At 49.3% G+C, this 19658-nt stretch overlaps 1 protein-coding gene across 5 annotated transcripts in view; it reads left to right on the top strand.

The window, feature by feature from the left end:
- The window catches only part of SPART (spartin), a 410240-nt gene that overhangs the window by 116054 nt on the left and 274528 nt on the right, over positions 1-19658 (top strand). For all 5 annotated transcript variants that reach the window (XM_086935094.1, XM_086935095.1, XM_086935092.1 and 2 more), the window contains exon 4: positions 18639-18765. In XM_086935094.1, coding sequence (XP_086791220.1) covers positions 18639-18765 — 127 coding nt within the window. The remainder of the gene's footprint in view (positions 1-18638; positions 18766-19658) is intronic.

The following is a 19658-nucleotide window of genomic DNA, read 5'->3' on the forward strand; positions in this document are numbered from 1 at the left end:
CCCAACAGATGCCTCACCGCTGCTGGAGCAAAGTCACCGAAGACCAGCTAACCACCACCCTTGCCCAGAGCCCTCCCCCGCCGACCCCGACTCCGCCGCCCTCAACCTCAGACAGTGGATCAACAACTGCGGCAACACCCTCGCCCCGCTCAAGAAACCCTCCAACAGCCACACCAGCAAGGCAGCCAGCTGGTTCACTGAAGGCCTCCAAGAAAACCTGCCGAAAGCTAGAGAAGAACTGGCACCATGAACGAACACCGGAAAGCTACGCAACCCACAAGGACGCCACCCGCAGACACCATCACCTCATCAGATCCGCCAAAAGGGCCTCCTTCAAAGACCGCCTAGACAACAGCGCACACAACAGCAAAGAGCTCTTCAACATCATGAAGAAACTATCCAACCCCAGCTCCAACACCAACGACATCCCACCTTCGCAAGACCAATGCGACTCCCTGGCCACCTTCTTCCATCGCAAGATCACAGACATCCAAGACCGCTTCAACGCCACGACTGCCCGACAACCACTGAGACCTCCGCCCCCACGACCACCATCCGCACCAACCGCCTGCTCCTCTGGACCATCATAAACGACAACGACACCATCAAGATCATCAACACCATCCACTCCGGTTCTCCGTCAGACCCATGCCCGCACCACATCTTCAACAAAGCCAGCACCACCATTGCACCCCATCTCCGGAAGGCCATCAACATTTCCTTCAAGACAGCAACCTTCCCGGAAAGCTGGAAGCACGCCAAGATCAACGCCTTACTCAAGAAACCCAAGGAGGACTTCAATGATCTCAAGAACTTCCAGCCCATCCCCCTGCTCCCGTTCCTAGCGAAGGTCATCGAGAAGACCGTCAACAAACAACTGACTCGCTACCTCGAGGAAAACCGCATCCTGGACCCGTCCTAATCCGGGTTCCACAGCAACCATAGCACCGAAACCGCCCTCATCGCCGCCACCGATGACATCAGGACCCTGCTAAACAACTGACAAACCGCAGCCCTCATCCTCCTGGACCTATCAGCCGTCTTCGACACGGTCTGCACCCGCACACTACGCATGCCTCTACAACCCTGGAATCCAAGAGAAGGCCCTGGACTGGACCACCTCCTTCCTCTCCGGCAGAACACAGAGCCTCCGCCTTCCCCCCCCTTCCGCTCCAAAGCCACCAAAATCATCTGCGACGTACCGCAGGGCTCATCCCTCAGCCCAACTCTGTTCAACATCTACATGGCACCGCTCGCCCACGTCAACCCGACTACGCGCCCTCAACATCATCTCCTACGCAGATGACACCCAGCTGATCCTCTCCCTCATCAAGGATCCCCAAACTGCCACAACCAACCTCCGCAAAGAAATGAAGGCAGTCGCTGAATGGATGAGGAACAGCCGGCTGAAGCTGAACTCAGACCAGATGGAAGTCCTCATCTTCGGATCCACCCCCTCCGCCTGGGACGACTCCTGGTGGCCGACTGCACTGGGAACAGCTCCAACACCCACCGACCATGCACGCAACCTAGGGGTCATCCTCGACTCCACCCTCTTTGACTAAGCAGGTCAACGCCGTCTCTTCCTCCTGCTTCAACACCCTCTGCATGCTCCGCAAGATCTACAAGTGGATCCCCACTGAAACGAGAAGAACGGTCACCCAGGCCTTCGTCACCAGCAGATTGGACTACGGAAACGCCCTCTTCGCAGGAGCCTCGGACAAACTCCTGAAACGGGTTCAACGCATCCAGAACACCTCTGCATTCCTGATCCTCGACATCCCTTGCCGCAGCCACATCACACCCCACCTAAGAGACCTGCACTGGCTCCCCGTTAACAAGAGGATAACCTTCAAGCTCATCACCCATGCACACAAGGCACTCCACAACACCGGACCGGCATACATCAACAGACGACTTAGCTTCTACACTCCCACCCGCAGCTCCGCTCCGCTCAGCCGACCTCGCCCTCGCCCTCGCCACAGTCCCCCGCATCCAAAGAGCGACCTCCGCCGGCAGATCGTTCTCCCACCTCGCCGCCAAGACCTGTAACACCCTCCCCATCCACCTATGGCAGACCCAAGACCTGCTGACCTTCAGAAGACTCCTCAAGACCTGGCTTTTCGAGCAGTAGCAGCATTCCCCCACCCCCCAGCGCCTTGAGACCCTCACAGGTTAGTAGTGCGCTTTATTAATGCCCTGATCGATTGATTGAGTGATCCTTGCCCAAGGGATCGTTCCATTTAATTATTAAAAAACGAATCCCTGGCTTCTAGTGGCTGGGCCTGCTTTGAGGCTGCTACGTATACCCCTCACCTCCCCACCTTCACCTAGTCCGATGAAGACCCGCCCTGGCGCTTTAAGAGCGCTACCATAGGGTTGCAACGTCGACAACAATACCTGTTGACCATCTTTTAAGGATTCTGTATTTGGGACTAACTAGTGGAGTCTACAGAACACTTTTAGCGATTTCGTATTATTGGCCACGCTTCCCCCTTTCCCTTCCCCAACCTCCCATTCCCCTCCCTTTTTCCTGAAATCGCTATTGTATATATTACACTTGCACAAACCTCACTGAGCACCATCTGTCACCAATTTTCACTTTGTACGCCACTGTATAATGATGACAGCCTTGTGAATATCTTAACAAGAGTACTTCTAAATAATTACAATTTATAAAGTAATTTGTGATACTCAGATGGTTTGGATTCCCCTTTTTAGGTCTCGCTGGTGTTAGCACGCGAAGCGCTGCATCCAGCAAAAGACCTTATGTTGTGCACTTGTCGGGAATGTTGGACAGGGGAAGGGTATGTGCTTTCCCTCGGCGATTTCATCGCTAGGACGCGCACTCCCAGCCCGGCGCCGTGCATATCTCCTGTTCAACATTCACTGCAAGTCAGCCTCTCGCCCCTCTCAATCGTGCGCGCACACACACAGCCACACTCACGCATGCACACACACGCAGGCACACATACATATGTATGTATGTATAGGCATTTATATAGCGCACTACTTACCCGGAGGGTCCCAAGGCGCTTCGACTGCTGCGAAACCCTTCCTGGCTTCCCTGAGAGATGGTCCCTTAATGGGTATCTCCAGGGTGAGACCAGGCATCCCCGGCGGTCTGGTGGGGCCGTTAGTGAAGATGAGGCAAGCTAATGCCCAGAGTTGCCGAGTGTGATCGCTGATCAGAGTGGGCACCGAGGCGAGAGAATTATCGAGTCCGCTGACCCTGGTCCAGAAACCTGCCGCGCCGGGAATCGAACCCTGGTCCCGGGCCGTCCTCTGCTCTCGGGTCTGCCGCCTCTAACCAGTGAGCCACACTACCTCACACCTACATACACACACACACACACACACACTGCATACACACACTGCATACACACACTGCATACACACACGCGCGCACACACACACACACGCACACACAGAGCCACCCCCCACCCACTCACCTGGCTCTTTCCGCGTGTCCCTCTCTCCCTCGGCAGGCAGCGGGTAAGTCTCGGCATGGTAGCCCCGCAGAGGTGGTCTTCACCCGGGCCCTCTCCTGGGACCCGGGACTTCAGCTGCCGGCGCCGGGGCTCCCTCTTCATTACAAATAGCTTGCTTGCGCTGGCAGCCCCCACCCTCTGTCACAGTCCGGTTTCAGTTTTGCTGTCTTCCGTGTTCGCCGTCCGCATGAAACCCCTCTTTCTGGTTTTTCTCTGTTTCTGTCTTGCCGGATAAGCTGTTTGTTTGTTTTTTACAGGAATGCAAGGGGCGGAATGCTATTAAAAGTCTGTGAAAGAAGGAAGCCACCCATAAGGTGTAAAGTAAAAAACAATTCAGAGCGAACGCAGTCAGGGACACAAGTCTGACCAACCTTAGAATATACAATGAGCGCGAAAGAAGAGGAACGTAGCTCAGAATTCTGAAATGAATACATAACGAGCATTGGATATAGTGAATGTAAACATGCCTTATTAGCAAACATCGTTACCCCAGTATTGGAACTTTCATAGATTCCCATGCTTTGTATCATTCCCCGTCGTCGGAATGGGAGCCTCCGTAAATAAAAACATATCATAACCATAGGTACAAAAGAGAAAACCAGGCTTAGGCCTCATCTCATTATCACCCTCTTTGTGTAAAAGAGCCCAAACTTTCCGCAACAACCAATCAGAATAGCCTCACCACATTGAACCTTCCTGAGAGAGCCTCAGATTTTCTACCGCACGTTGTGCTAGGGAGTCTCCACTGAGCTCTGCTCAGTTTTCTTTCTTCAACTTAATTCTTCTTCAAAATTACTTCAGAATATTAATATGTCGGACAAGAAAAAGAAGGCTTTGTTCAGGGCCTGTGCTACCTGTGCGAAAAAGAGACTTTTTGTGGAGGACAAGCATGATGATTGTATTTACTGCTTGTATCCTGACCACAAGGCCACAGATTGCAAAATCTGTAGGACCTTTTCTACTAAGACATTGAGAGACAGAGAAGGCCGATTACTAACTTGGCTACAGAAAATGAAGTCACGGAAGGACGTGCTGTCTTCAGATAAGGAGGACTCTTCATCTGCTTCATCTTCAAAAAAGGTCCAGAAAGAGGGGTAGATCACCTCCCTCTACTTCTTCAGAAATCCCTGTCAAAGCCCAACAAAAGATCTCTGATAGGTCTGAGAGGGCTAGTCCCATTAAATCTCCTCACCGAGGTGAAAAGGAGAGGGTGGGACAGGCTGCTGAGGTGGACACAGCCAAAAAGATGAAAAAGGATGTTTCTGTTCCTTCACAACCATCTCTAAAAGTGAAGGAAGGCATGAAACTGGCTGCTGAATCGATGGACGGAAAACCTGACAAGAAGCAGCGTCCGTCGACCACGAAATCTGCAGGTACGTCGGCGACGTCTTCTCAAAAAGCCTTGATTTCTATGGTGGCTCCGTCCGGTAGCTCTGTTGACGTCGACTCCATTGAAACCATCGTCAACGTTTAAGGTGCCTTCTTGCTCGTCGTCAATAGCTGTATTCTCGACGTTGACGATCATGACGACGAGAGTAGTGTCGACGGCTGCTGCGACGACGAAGACCAGGTCGACGTCGAGGACGGCGGCTGCAATGATGATGACGACGAGTTCGTCGTCTATCAATCCACCGTCGACGATGAGGACGGCGGCTGCAATGATGATGACGACGAGTTCGTCGACGACGCCGTCGACTATCAATCCACCGTCGACGATGAAAGCCCCGTCGACGATCCATCCACCGTCGACGAGGAAAGCTCTGTCGACGATCCATACTCCGCGGACGATAAAGTCTCCGTCGACGAAGACTACTTCTCCGTCGACGGTTCCATCTACGGTTCCTTTGACGAGGACTCCGAGGTCGTCGACGATTCAAAAAATACACATTTCCATGCGAAAGCAGCAAATCACTCCGGAGATGACTTCTCCTAGAAGAGTATCATCCTTACTCCCAACTATGTTGTTTGATGAGGAGTCTGATGACGAGGAGGATGAGAATCCAGTCCCTCGGGCAGTCCCTCAGACTTAAAGGTGAAGTGTCAGGAAACGGACACTGAGGAGTATTATGAACAACAATATGTCCAACAAAGCACACCTCCTACAACCTTAGGACAGGACATGGTGGCCATGCCATCTTCCCTCATATCGGACTTGCAACTGATGTTGCAGGATTACAGGACCAGGTTTCCAACTCCGCCAGTTCACAGCAGGAGCGCCCACCTTCTCCTGTTGACCTACTGCTCCGGCAATCATCGTAACGACGGTGGTTCCACGGGCTGTGCATCCAGAACCTAGAGAAGACATCCAGGAAGTAGTTGATGTTTCTTCTGATGATGGTGTCCAGGATGAACCTACGCATGATCCAGATCTGGATGATGATGATGATACTGGTATGCAAGATCCAGATGTGGTGAGGCAGGATACTGCTACCTCTCCGCCTGCTGACATTGGGGGGTTCCATAACCTCATGGAGAGAGCATCTGTAGGATTTGGTCTGCCTATCACGACTGTCCAGTCAGACTGCTTTCTATATGACTTTAAAGAACCATACAAGAGGTCGGTCCGATCTATTCCTATCATCGAACATGTATGGTCGGAGGGAGTTAAAGTTATGCAAAATCTGGCTACAGTCATTCCTGTTCTTCACAGACTAGAGAAAAAATACAAAGTGCCGGATGGCAGTCCAGCTTGTCTTCTGGGTCAACCTAAGCCGGATTCAGTAATCTCTCAAGCAGCACAAAGCAAATCGAAGAATCCTTCCACGCCCCTTACTACACCTCCGGATAAAGAAGGAAGTCGCTTGGACAATGTAGGAAAAAGATTCTCCTCTATGGCCAGTCTCCTTGTCCGCGCTGCTAATGCCCTTGCCACCCTCGGCAGGTACGATCGCCAGATGTGGTGCGACCTGTCCCTGTTTGTGGAACAGCTTCCGGAATCTACAAGGGATGAGGCCTAGAAAATCTTGGTGGAAGGAGAGGTCTTCATCGGAAGTAATAGATTGCGCTATGGACATCGCATCCACTGCCTTTCGTGCGCTGGCTGGATCAGCTGTGCTACGGCGTCAGGGCTGGTTGCGGGCGACCTGGTTTGGCCAGGAAGTCCAAAACAAAATCTTGGACTTACCATTTGACGGAGAGATGCTTTTTGGAAAGCATGTGGATGAGGCCCTGCAGAGCATTACGAAGGATAAGGACACAGCAAAGTCATTGGGTTCGTTGAACTACCATAAAGTTACTTTTAGAGGAGCGAGAGGGAGAGGTTTCTCCTCTTATAGAGGTTGCAACCAACAAAGATATTCATCTCAGTCCTCCCAGTCGTATAAGTCTCAGTATTCTAATCAACGTCCGGGCCAGTCGAGTCTTTCTCTAGTCAATCGCAGAGAGGACGCCAGAATCGTCAAGGACGTGACCACTCCAAGAGGCAATAGCGGCCTCGCGGCTCTTTCTACTGTTCCTACTCCTCTGATGACATCAGTGGGGGGCAGGATATCTCTTTGTCTCGACAGCTGGAAACTTATAACATCAGACAAGTCTGGGGTCTTAAATATCATCAAGAGTGGCCATACGTTGGAGTTTCAACATCTACCTCCAACCAGAGCTCCAGGCGCCTGTCAATCAAAACATCTGGGACTGCTACGTCTCGAAGCCCACCAGCTTTTCATCAAGGGGGCAATAGAACCTGTACCTCTCTCGCAGAGGGGGAAAGGGTTTTATTCCAGGTTCTTCCTGGTTCGCAAAACGACGGAAACTTGGCGTATATTAGATCTACGGGAGCTCAACACCTATCTCATCAAACTATCCTTCAGGATGGTCACTCTTCAGGATATTCTTCGTCTTTTAAATCCAGGCAATTACATGGCGACTCTGGATTTAGAGGATGCCTACTTCCATGTGCCGATCCACCCAGCTCACAGACAATACTTGCGCTTCACAGTAGGCAAGAGCCATTTCCAATTCAAAGTACTTCCTTTTGGCCTAAGGTCTGCTCCGAGGATATTTATGAAGGTGTTGGCCCCAGTGGCTGCTTTCCTCAGGAAACAATCTGTGGAAGTTTTTCCCTACCTGGACGACTGGCTAGTCAAAGCTCCAACTTTCCAGGAAACTTCCAAGGCGATTACAACCTGCAGTCAATTGTTCAATGTCATGGGCCTTCAGCTCAACAAGAACAAATCAGTTCTCCACCCGTCCAGGTCAGCAAGGTTTATGGGGGCCATCCTGGACACGAAACGTTGCAAGGCTTACCCTTCAGTCGATCGTCAAAACAAACTGATGCTCTCGGCTCACCAATTGCTGAAAAAGAAGTCTATGTCAGTGCGACTATACAAGTCCCTTCTCGGGTCGATCTCATCCTGCATGCCATTAATTCCGCATTGCAGGCTGCGAATGCATCCTCTGCAAGAGCAGGTCGACAAACAATGGTACCAAGCAGAGGGCTCTTTCGACGACAAGATTTCAATAACACCAGAAATGAGAAAGGCATGCGACTGGTGGTTGGTAAGGAGCAACATCGCCAAGGGCTTGACTTTCATGCTTCCTCTGTCTCCCATGGTTCTCACCACGGACGCCTCATTAGAAGGCTGGGGAGCGGTCCTCCAAGAATTGCAAGTCAGTGGACTCAGGGATCCAAGTCAACACCAGTGCCACATCAACCTGTTGGAGCTCAAGGCCATCAGATTAGCTTTACAGGCTTTTCTGCCACGAATACAGAATCAATCAGTGCTGGTCCGGACGGACAACACGACGGCCATGCACTATATCAACAAACAGGGGGGAACAAGATCTCAAACTCTGTCCAAGGAAGCACAATTGATTTGGGATTGGGCGATCCTTCACAAGATTGCCTTATTAGCAGAACACCTGGCAGGTTCGCTCAACATAACAGCGAAAGCCCTGAGTCCCAGAAATCGACCACTCACGAATGGGAGTTGGATCAGGCCATTCTGGAAGAGGTGTTTTCGGTCTGGGGACCCCGACCATAGACCTGTTTGCGACTCCGGAGAACACCAAATGCCGGTTATATGCAAGCAGGGATCACCATCCGGGATCCTTGGGGAACGTGCTTTCGATTGCCTGGTACGGCGCAGTCTTTTACGCTTTTCCACTGATACCCCTCATTCCGAGGATACTCAGGAAGGTCAAAGCAGAACCGTGCAAACTGATCTTGATTGCACCGGCGTGGCCCCGGCAGTTCTGGTACACAGAACTCCTATTACTCTCCTAAGATCATCCGATTCCCCTACAACTGGTTCCTTACCTGTTGTCGAGGTCTCGGGGTCAAGTGCTCCATCCGGATCCAGGCTCGCTTCACTTAACAGCGTGGCTCCTGAATACAGGGAGTTCCGACATCTGAATCTCCCTAAGGAGTGTAGGGACGTGTTGTCTCAGGCTCCAGCTCCAAGCACTAACAAAACATATAAGGCAAACTGGAAGAGGTTCTGCCTATGGTGTCAGAAGCAACATCTCCATCCGTACACTTCAGCTCCTCATCAAATTTTACCATACATCCTGCTACTGGCTAAATCTGGTCTGGCACATTCTTCTGTGAAAGTTCATCTAGCAGCCATCTCAAGATTCAGACGGACGTCTTCAGGTCCTTCTCTTTGGTCGGCTAGAATTGTCAAACAGTTTATGAAAGGCCTGTTTCGGATGTATCCCCCAGTCCATCCTCCACCTCCAATTTGGCAACTTAATTTGGTGTTGGCTCAGCTAATGAAAGCTTGGTTTGAGCCCATCAACAATGGCGGACCTTAAATACCGATCATGGAAACTAGCTCTTCTATTGGCTTTGACATCTGCCAGGAGAGTTAGTGAGCTTCAGGCTCTGTCAATAGTGGAACCTTTTCTTCAGTTCAAGCGGGATGTCCTAATCCTTCGGACTAATCCAAAGTTCATCCCCAAGGTACCATCTGAATTTCATCTGAATGAACCTTTGATTTTGAAGTAATTTTTTCCGCGACCTACGACTCCAGCAGAAAGATCCTTGCATTCTTTGGACGTTCAAAGATGTTTAAAGTTCTATCTGGAGCTCACAAAATGTTTTCGAAAATCTTCACAACTGTTCGTATCTTACAGTGCTCCGCAGAAGGGATTTTCGCTAACCAAGTGCAGCATTTCCCGCTGGACTTCCAGCGCTATTTAATTCTGCCATCAAGCAGCGGGCAAACCACTGGCATCAAGATTCTGATAGATACATCTGCCGTGTGGATTCCTCACCTTGTGAATATCCCCCTTGCGTCAGCAACGTTCGGAAATTTTCTTCGTAGCACGCCGTCGTGGGCGACGTCACAGGAGCACGGCTTCGCGCGCGACTCCGTCTGACGTCACCGACCCCATATCAGGCCCACGCCGGCGTGATGACGTCAGTTCCCTTTTTTCCGCGTCTCCGACGCTAACGGTTTTCGGGATCTTCAGCGATACCTAGTATCTTTCTGTCTGATAATTGTCACTGTTTCTCTCTTACGACTTTGTTCTTCTCCGGAGATGTCGTCGAGGAAAACAGGCTTTAAGCCATGTAGGTCTTGTGCCCCCATGATGTCCATCACTGACCCACATAAGGATTGTTTGTGGTGTCTTGGTTCGAGTCACGACGTCAAGAACTGCGATTCCTGTTTTAAGATGAATCCAAAGGCTCTTCGAGAGCGTGAGGCTAAATTACTTTTGGCGAAAGTGAAACAGGATTCTGGACGACATTCGAGATCGACGTCACGAAGATCGAAGTCGAAGCAAAGGTCGCGGTCGAAGTCGAGATCGGCGTCGAGGTCCAGAGCTGGTTCGAGGTCTGGAGAGGATTCGAGATCTAAAGCGAAGTCGAAGTCCAGAGATAGATCTAGGTCTAGATCTAAGTCGGCTTCCGGTCATGCTTCGAGCTCCTCGAGGAGAAAACATAAGAGGAGGAAGCACAGTTCGAAACATCATTCGGAGAAGGAATCCTCTGACTCGAAGAAAAGGTCTCACAAACATCGTAAGGACTTTCTCTCCTTCGCCTGCTTTGTCAAGAGAAGGTTCTCCGACTCCGGAGCCGGAGCCTGACCCGGAGCCGGTATCCTCGGAGCATGAAGTGGAAGAGGAGGTAACTCCACAAGAACCTGCTTCAGCGGAGACTCCTGTGAACCCAGAAGGTCAGGTTGAGGATGTGTCGGGGCGGCCTCTATTGCAACATCCGGTAGGTCCGTACCCTTCTTTTCCTGGTCCTGGACAGGATCCCTCGCATTTTCTCAATGCGATGTATGGAGTTTATTCTAGGGCAATGTACCCCACTGGAGCGCCTGGTGGCCCCATGGGTCCATTATCGTACAATCTGGGTATTCCTCAGTCGTACGCCCCAGCTCCATTTATGCCTTTCATGCCGGCGCCTCTTTCACCATGGCTCGGTACGGCTCCACCGAGGTCTTCGACTCCGCATGCGGCTTCGCCGACTCCGGATTGACCTCGCAGTCGAGATCGAGGTACCACGCCTGTTCATGACTCTCGTCCTCCTGCTCCGGTTCCTCGATCGACGTCGGAACCGGCTCCGTCGGAGTCGGTACCGGATCCGTCGACTTCGATTCGTATGGAGTGGTCGAGGCGAAGAGCTCAGCGTCTACTCGAACAGAAGGATGATGAAAGTTCTGATGTGGAAGAGGGCGAGCTGCCGTATCATGATGATGATTTCGACGAGCTTCGGGATGCAAGTGGTCTGGAACTCTCTCCCGAGTGGGGTCTTCCTTCGACTTCTGATGCACCATCAAGGGACGTGGCACCCTATCACGTAGTTATTAGGAAGGCTGCTGGCCTTCTTGGCTTAAAGCTGCCTACAGTGGAGTACAAGCCCAACATCCTCACTGAGGTCTTGCATTCTCCCTCTTCGATTGTGGAGCCTACTCTGCCATTTACTGATGCCTTGACGGAGCCAATTAAGGAGATTTGGAAGAGGCCGTTGTCTGCTCCTGCAGTTTCAAGGGTTATCGCAAGGCGTTATAGGGTGGCTCCTGATGACCCTGCATTTCTTTCTACGCATCCGTCTCCGGAAAGTCTTGTGGTTCAGGCGGCCTGCTCTAATAGGGCTGCAGGCTCTTTCCCTCAGGTGCCAGCTGACAAGGAGTCTAAGAAAATAGATCAGTCTGCAAAGAAGACTTTCTCTTCTGGGAGTATGGCTCTTAAGTCATCGAATGCTACTTGCCTTTTAGGTAGATATGTGCACGCGCTAATGGACTCGGTGAAGCAATTGACATCAAAACTTCCTGAGGAGGATACGAAAAACTTTAATGAAGTGGTCTCTGACACTCAGGCTGCGGCCCGCATGGTCATTCAAAGCGGCATGGACACTGTTGATTCAGTTGCTAGAATTATGGGCTCATCCATTGCGACCAGGAGAGCCGCATGGTTAAAGTCTTCTGATTTCTCTGCGGATGTGCAGTCTACATTGCTGGACTTACCCTTTGAAGGAACTGGCCTTTTTGGCAAGAAGGCTGATGTGGCCTTGGAAAGGTTTAAGGACAGCCGTGCCACGGCAAGATCTTTGGGTCTGCAGATGAGAGGGTCGACGACTAGAAAATTCAAGGTATTTGGAAAATCTTCTTTTCGTCCCTTCAAGCAGGGCCAACAACAACAGCAGCAGCAGCAGCAGAACCCTCTATATAGGTCCTATAGAGGTAGACAGAGGGGTCGTGGACGTGGACGTCAAGTCTCCTCTTCCTCCACTTCCTCCAACAATGCCCAGCCCCCACCCGCCTCAGCAAAGCAGCCCTAGATCCTCCATTCTGGATCATGTAGGGCCAGTAGGGGGTCGGCTTACTCACTTTCTACGAGATTGGGAATCGGTTACATCAGATCTTTGGGTTCTCAATCTCGTAGAGAATGGGTATGCACTTCCTTTTCAGGAGTTCCCTCCCAATTACCCTCCTTGCCAATGTTATTGTTCGGAGGACCACCTGCTTCGCCTGCAGGAGGAAGTCCTGGCACTGTTTCGAAAGGGTGCGATAGAGGTGGTTCCAGAGCAGGAGAGGGGTCAAGGGTGCTACTCCCGGTATTTCTTGATTCCCAAGAAGGATGGCAGGCTCCGGCCAATCCTGGATCTCAGGATTTTGAACCTCTATCTCAAACAGGAGAAGTTCAAAATGCTCACCCTTGCTCAGGTTCTTCTGGCGCTGATGGAAGAAGACTGGATGGTGTCGATCGACTTGCAGGATGCGTATTTTCACATCCCAATCCTGAAGTCGCACAGGAAGTATCTCCGTTTTACGGTGGGATCGCAGCACTACCAGTTTGCGGTCCTCCCGTTTGGACTTACTACTGCGCCTCGAGTTTTCACAAAGGTGATGGCAGTGGTGGCTGCGCATCTCAGAAGGTCGGGGATTCCTGTATTCCCTTATCTAGACGACTGGCTGATCAAAGCAGAGTCGCCGGAGATGGTGCTCCATCATCTGCAGGAGACAACTCAGTTGTTACACAGGTTGGGTTTTTCGATAAACGTACCCAAGTCTCACCTGGTGCCCTCCCAGCGCAACCTGTTCATAGGTGCGGTACTGGACACTTCTGTATGTCGTGCATTCCCTCCTCCTCAAAGGATTCACGACATTCAGGAAATGATTCCTTTATTCTACAATGGAGCAGTTGTTCCAGTCCTGAAGGTCCTTCGCCTGCTCGGTCTGATGGCTTCTTGCATTCTGTTGGTCAGTCATGCACGCTGGCACATGAGGGCGCTCCAGTGGTGCCTCCGCAGGCAGTGGTATCAGCACAACGGAGATCTCAGGGAGTCAGTGAAGATCTCCAGGGAAGCTGCAGCGGATCTGTCTTGGTGGGGCGTGGAAGGCAATCTGTCGCAAGGAAAGCCTTTTCAACTGCCTCCATCAGTGGCCACAGTGATAACGGATGCATCCACTCTCGGGTGGGGTGCTCATCTGGGAGACCTGGAGGTCAAAGGTCTTTGGACTCCGGAAGAAAGGTTGTTTCACATCAACCTTCTGGCATTAAGGGCGATACGTTTGGCACTCAAGGCCTTCCTCCCTTCCCTTCGCGGTCGTTCGGTTCAGGTCCTAACGGACAACACGACTGCGATGTGGTACATCAACAAGCAGGGAGGAGTGGGGTCGCAGTGTCTCTGCAGAGAGGCTCTGCGTCTCTGGTCCTGGGTTCAGGACCATCAGATTTGTTTGGTGGCAAATCATCTGGCCGGAGTTCTGAACGTGCGTGCAGACAGTCTCAGTCGGCAGTTCTCTGCCGACCACGAGTGGGTGCTTCACCCGGAGGTTGTTCACGACATCTTTCGGATGTGGGGGACTCCTCGGGTGGATCTATTTGCCACTCGCGAGAATGCTCACTGCCTTTCATTCTGCAGTCTCCAGTATCCGATGCAAGGAGCATTGGGGGACGCGTTTCAGTTGGGTTGGGGAGATCAACTCCTTTACGCGTTTCCTCCCATACCTTTGATTCCTCGGGTTCTGAGGAAGATTCGTCAAGACCGGGCCCAAGTCATATTGGTTGCTCCGGATTGGCCAAGAAGGGTGTGGTATTCGGACCTACTCCGCCTCTCCTCTCACCCGCCGCTCCGTCTCCCTCACAGGGCAGACCTCCTCTCTCAGATGGAGGGGCAGGTTCTACACCCCCACCTCCAGACATTACACCTTCATGCCTGGAGATTGAACGGGGCAACTTGAGTTCTTTTTCTCTCCCTCACGAGGTGGTGGATGTCATTCTCTCTGCCAGGCGTGACACCACTAAGTCCATTTACTCCTATAGGTGGTCAAAATTTGTTTCTTGGTGCAGGGAGAGGGATATTGACCCTTTGAAGGCTCATTTGTCTAATATTTTACAATTTGCCCTTTATCTAGCACAGCAAGGTTTGGCTGTGGCCACGGTCAAGGGTTATCTTTCGGCCTTATCGGCCTTTCTTTGTTTGCCGGATCAGCCTTTTCTCTTTAAATCTCCGGTGGTTTTGAGATTCTTGAGGGGTCTCATGAATATGTTTCCTCCTACTCCTTTTATTGTTCCTCATTGGGATTTGAATCTTGTGCTGACCTTTTTAATGGGTTCTCCCTTCGAACCCTTGCACAAGTGTCCATTGAGGCTTCTCTCTTTTAAAACTATCTTCCTCTTTGCAATCACCTCGGCAAGGAGGGTAAGTGAGCTTCAAGCTCTAAGTTCCAAACCCCCATTCCTGACCATTCATGCTGAAAGGATGGTTCTTAGGACCAGGGCTGCTTTTCTGCCTAAGGTGGTGAATCCTTTCCATCTTGGGCAGTCCATTACCCTTCCTACCTTCTATCCTCCCCCTCACCCGTCTAAGGAGGAAGAGAGACTGCATCGCCTGGACCCTAAGAGGGCGGTGTCTTTCTATCTGGACAGGACTAAGGACTTCCGGATGGACGACCAGCTGTTTGTTGGCTTTGCTGGCTGCAAGAAGGGCAGAGCGGTGCACAAGCGCACTCTTTCCAGATGGATAATCCTGTGCATCAAGATCTGCTACTCCCTTGCGGGTAAGGACCCTCCTGAGGGTATTAGAGCTCATTCAACTAGAGCAAAGTCTGCAACATCTGCTTTGTCTAGGGGTGTACCTGTTGAGGATATTTGCAGGGCCGCGACTTGGGCCTCCCTCCACACTTTCGCGAAGCATTACTGCTTGGATACCGAGGTGAGGAGGGATGGCCACTTCGCGCGCTCTGTCCTCCAAGACTTCCTGGTGTAGCAGAGTGGACACCCTCCTCCGGGAGTGGGGACTGCTGTGGGAATCTATTCACAAGGTGAGGAATCCACACGGCAGATGTATCTATCAGAAGAACAAGTTACTTCGGTAACGCTTTTTCTGGTAGATCCTATATCTGCCTGTGGATTCCTCACTGACCCACCCGCCTCCCCGTTGTCCACTCTGCTATACCTGGTCTTTCTGTATATATGGTTTATACTATTGTATTGATTTAGTTCTATATGTACTGTGTACATTGTATATTTGCATGTTTGCTATCGTTGGTCCGTCCGTGTGCCTCGAAGGCACGGAAAAAAGGGCGGAACTGACGTCATCACGCCGGCGTGGGCCTGATATGGGGTCGGTGACGTCAGACGGAGTCGCGCGCGATGCCGTGCTCCTGTGACGTCGCCCACGACGGCGTGCTACGACGAAAATTTCCGAACGTTGCTGACGCAAGGGGGATATTCACAAGGTGAGGAATCCACAGGCAGATATAGTATCTACCAGAAAAAGCGTTACCGAAGGTAAGTAACTTGTTCGTCCGTGCACATTCCACAAGATCGATCACATCTTCAGTGGCTCTATTTGCTGGGGTCCCTATCAAGGACATCTGCAGAGCAGCGACGTTGAGTAGTAAACATACCTTCACAAAGCACTACTGCTTGGAGTCCACAGGGAAGGATGACGCTGCTGTTGGACAGGCAGTCCTCAGGAATCTTTTTCAATGAGAGGTGAGCTTTCCCTACAATCCCTCCTTACTGTATGGCCCATTTTGTATCACTTTTGTGTTCTTTCTAAGATAGCATTTTATGATTTGTTCCTATGAGGATACCTATGTTGTCATGTCATAAGATGCATGTAACAAAATGTGCTTGTATGACTTACTGCTAACTACTCTGATACAAAGCATGGGAATCTATGAAAGTTCCAATACTGGCGTAAGAAAACAAGTTACTTACCTGTAACTTTGGATCCCCAGTATTGGTAACTTTCATAGATTCCCATGCGCCCACCCTCCTCCCCTGGGAAAGCTCTGCCTCTTTTACAGAGATAGTGGCTGTTTGCACAACGGCTACGAAAATCTGAGGCTCTCTCAGGAAGGTTCTATGTGGTGAGGCTATTCTGATTAGTTGTTGCGGAAAGTTTGGGCTCTTTTACACAAAGAGGGTGATATGCTACAAAATGAGATGAGGCCTAAGCCTGGTTTTCTCTTTTGTACCTATGGTTATGATATTTTATATTTACCGAAGCTCCCATTCCAACGACGGAGAATGATACAAAGCATGGGAATCTATGAAAGTTACCAATACTGGGGAAGCAAAGTTACAGGTAAGTAACTTGTTTTCTTCATAGAATACCACACACCCCTCCCTCATATAAATGAAACAAAAAGAACATATAACAAAACTTGCTAGCAGTACAATATACTAGATACAATTAAAGCTGGCTCCTAATTATGTATGTAATCAATACAACTGATAGTTATTAAAAAATGAAGGAATGTAAACAAGTCTTACTAATGGAGAGTGAGTGGGAACACCAGTCTCGCCATTCCTGTGCAAATCGTCACATACATCACCGCTCGGCCTCCTGCTGAGAGCACTATCTCCTGTCACAGCTTTCTGAATTACACTTTCATCACGAACATTACCAGATCGGCAATCAATGAAGGTGTTCTTGTGTAACGTAACTGGCGCTCATGTAAAGCGCTCCCAATTCCTTCGGGTTGAGTTCGCGCTATATAAATCTGCAAAAAAAAAAAAAATGTAGTCAGTAATCAAATTTTCTGTGAAACTACTAGCGGCCTATCATTGATCTACTGAAATAAAAGTCAACTTGGCCTCTTGTAAATACCCGCTAATACAAAAAACAAGGATTTGCAATGCAATAGGTCTCGCATTTATGCGAGTTTGAGCTATTGACTTAGCAAATAATGTCTTTTATTTTTGTTTTCGTTTTAAATACATAAATAAAAGGCATTGCCCTTTACAATGCCATTAGCTTAAACTTGGGTAACTGCGAGACCTATTGCATTGCAAATGCTTGTTCTCTCTGTAATTGATTTTTCTTTTTGATTGATTCATTTTTAAATGATTGAGTATGTTCGGTAGAATGTGAAGAAAGAAGGCAGAAATATAGCGCACCCAAAAGAACCAATTGTTTATGATTTACCTTACTGCCCAGGTTCTTAGGGATACTTGTGTTACTTAACTGGTTACCCCATTGTTACTTAACTTACACTTGTAACATGGCAACACTAGCACTACTCTGAGTCAGCTGATTCTGCATCCATTTGTGCCCACCCACAAGGCAACCCTAAAGTTTATCTATTTGAAGATAGTTCATCATTGACATCCTCTCACCACCCTGGTAGGTCAATGCCACCAGGGCGAACTGAACCTTCTCGAAAACAAAGAAAGGAGGGAGTTCTTTGAAAAAAACTATTGGACAAAGCAGGATCCAGACTTATTAAAAATACCTCGGTTCTAGGGTGGGGAGAGCATGCAGATGGAAAACCATGACACTATTGTGTGTGTGTGTGTGTGTGTGTGAGTGAGATTTCCTCTTCCATAAAGGGTGACTTTCCTCGTAAGCATGGCATATCCTGTGATGTCCAAACTCTGGATTCATGGTTATTTCTGTAAGATTATGAAACAAAATATCTTCTGTCTTTCTCCTTTCGTTCCTTGCGCTGTCGTACTAATTTTTGTGTTTTCATTGTTAGCATGCATCACCTTCTTCCACAGCAAAGCCAACATCTACTCCAGGGATTAGTAGAGTTGTCCCTTCTATCGCAATGGCTGAAGTTTGGGTTGCTTCAAATGAGATGGATATGCTACTAATCAAATGTTAAGCTGTGAAGCGATTTTAATACTTTGTACTGTTATTTAATATTATTTGAGGTTTTGAGGCAATACCGACTTTCCTAATTGAAATGTTGCAGCTGCAAAGCAGTGGTATATTTTATAGTCCTGCATTGGCAAAAGGCAGATATACCATTCAAAGTAAGCCTGGTGCTTCTATTGCAAAACTTAAGAGAACCAAATGAAGTGAATATAATGCGATTCAGAAAAGCATATTCGGTAGAAAACGTTAGTTGTATTCTTGAAGAAAGCTTTGTTTGGTTTGGGTAGATTTGTTTGGAGGAAATGGTAATGGATGTCGTGATAATGGTGTGGAGTGGGTTGGCAGCCACACATCCCATGTTCTTAAAAAAATAAACTTGTTTTTGTAAAGGAAGTGTGATTTGTAGGATGTATTATTTTTGTTAGTCAAAGAGAAGGTAGCAAAGCATGCACTCTTCTGTGTTAGCAGTTTATCTGGGGTATTATGGCAAAAAAATGGATGAAGTAGCTCAGTTGACACCTGTTCAGTGATATAATCCTGATCTTACCAGTGAATGTTCTTAACCATATTGAGAAACAGAGAATTCACCCAATGTGATTCTAACACATTTTGCCTTGCATTTCCATTTCATTTGATAGGATGTAGACGCTGCTGATGAATCTGTAGATCTGAGTCAAACTGTTCACATTGTGCCAGAGCCCCTCGAAGAAGAAAAGGAAAAGTTACCAGAATGGAGTGAGAAGGTTGCCCATGGTATTTTGTCAGGTACTATCCAAATTCATATCTGCCTCATAATTCCTTAAGTTTAACATCACAGATTTGTTCCAAATCCACCATAAAGTAAAGACCTGTATTTTATGTGACCTAAAATGGTACAAGTCATGCATAGCATACACTTCTGCTAATAAGTTAATTTTGGTTCTTAAACTGGTAATCGGCAAAGCTGCCCCACTTGTGTGATTTCATTTTCCAGTATCATGAGGATGGTTGAGCAATAACCACCCTTTACCAAAGTCTGCAGCTTAATGCTTTTGCCTTATTTTGAAGTGCTTTGCTCTTATATTTAACCTCATCGCTGCGGTGCGAATTCCGCCGCAGTGCTGAAGATTCCAATCGCGGGCGTGGTCATGGCGGTTCCCGGCCGTCATCAGCACATGCCCACTGAGCAGCCCCTGAAAATTTGGGGGGTGTTCGTCAAGGGGGGGCCGAGAAAAAAGTGGGGTCCCAAAACGCGTTTTTCCCATGTTAATTTCCATAGGGCGGTTGGCCTCACTTTTAGCTCGAACGGCTGAATGGATTTGCATGAAACTTGGCAAAATTGTAGGGACTGTTAGCCCGATGTGCCTTTGCTAGGTCTCAATATATGTGCTCCAGTGGATTTTGATAAATTAACGTTCAAAAAAATATATATATCTGTGACAGCGCTCCGGGTAGCGCTCCGGTTCGCGTACTTTTCGCGTAACGGAACTTTGCGAAGCTGATTGGCTCTCCGGTGTCTGTCAACATTCTAAACAGTCCGGAGCGGCCGCCATCTTGTCTCTCGGTAGGATCGAGAGACAAGAGGAGGCCAAAATGAAGGGGGAAATGACCATAAGGGGCATAGTAGATCCTCCCTGACCCCCTAGGTTTGATGTGGAGGCTTTAAAAGGGCCCCGCGG

The sequence above is a fragment of the Lissotriton vulgaris genome, chromosome 8, assembly GCF_964263255.1.
Source record: "Lissotriton vulgaris chromosome 8, aLisVul1.2, whole genome shotgun sequence".
Lineage (NCBI taxonomy): Eukaryota > Metazoa > Chordata > Amphibia > Caudata > Salamandridae > Lissotriton > Lissotriton vulgaris.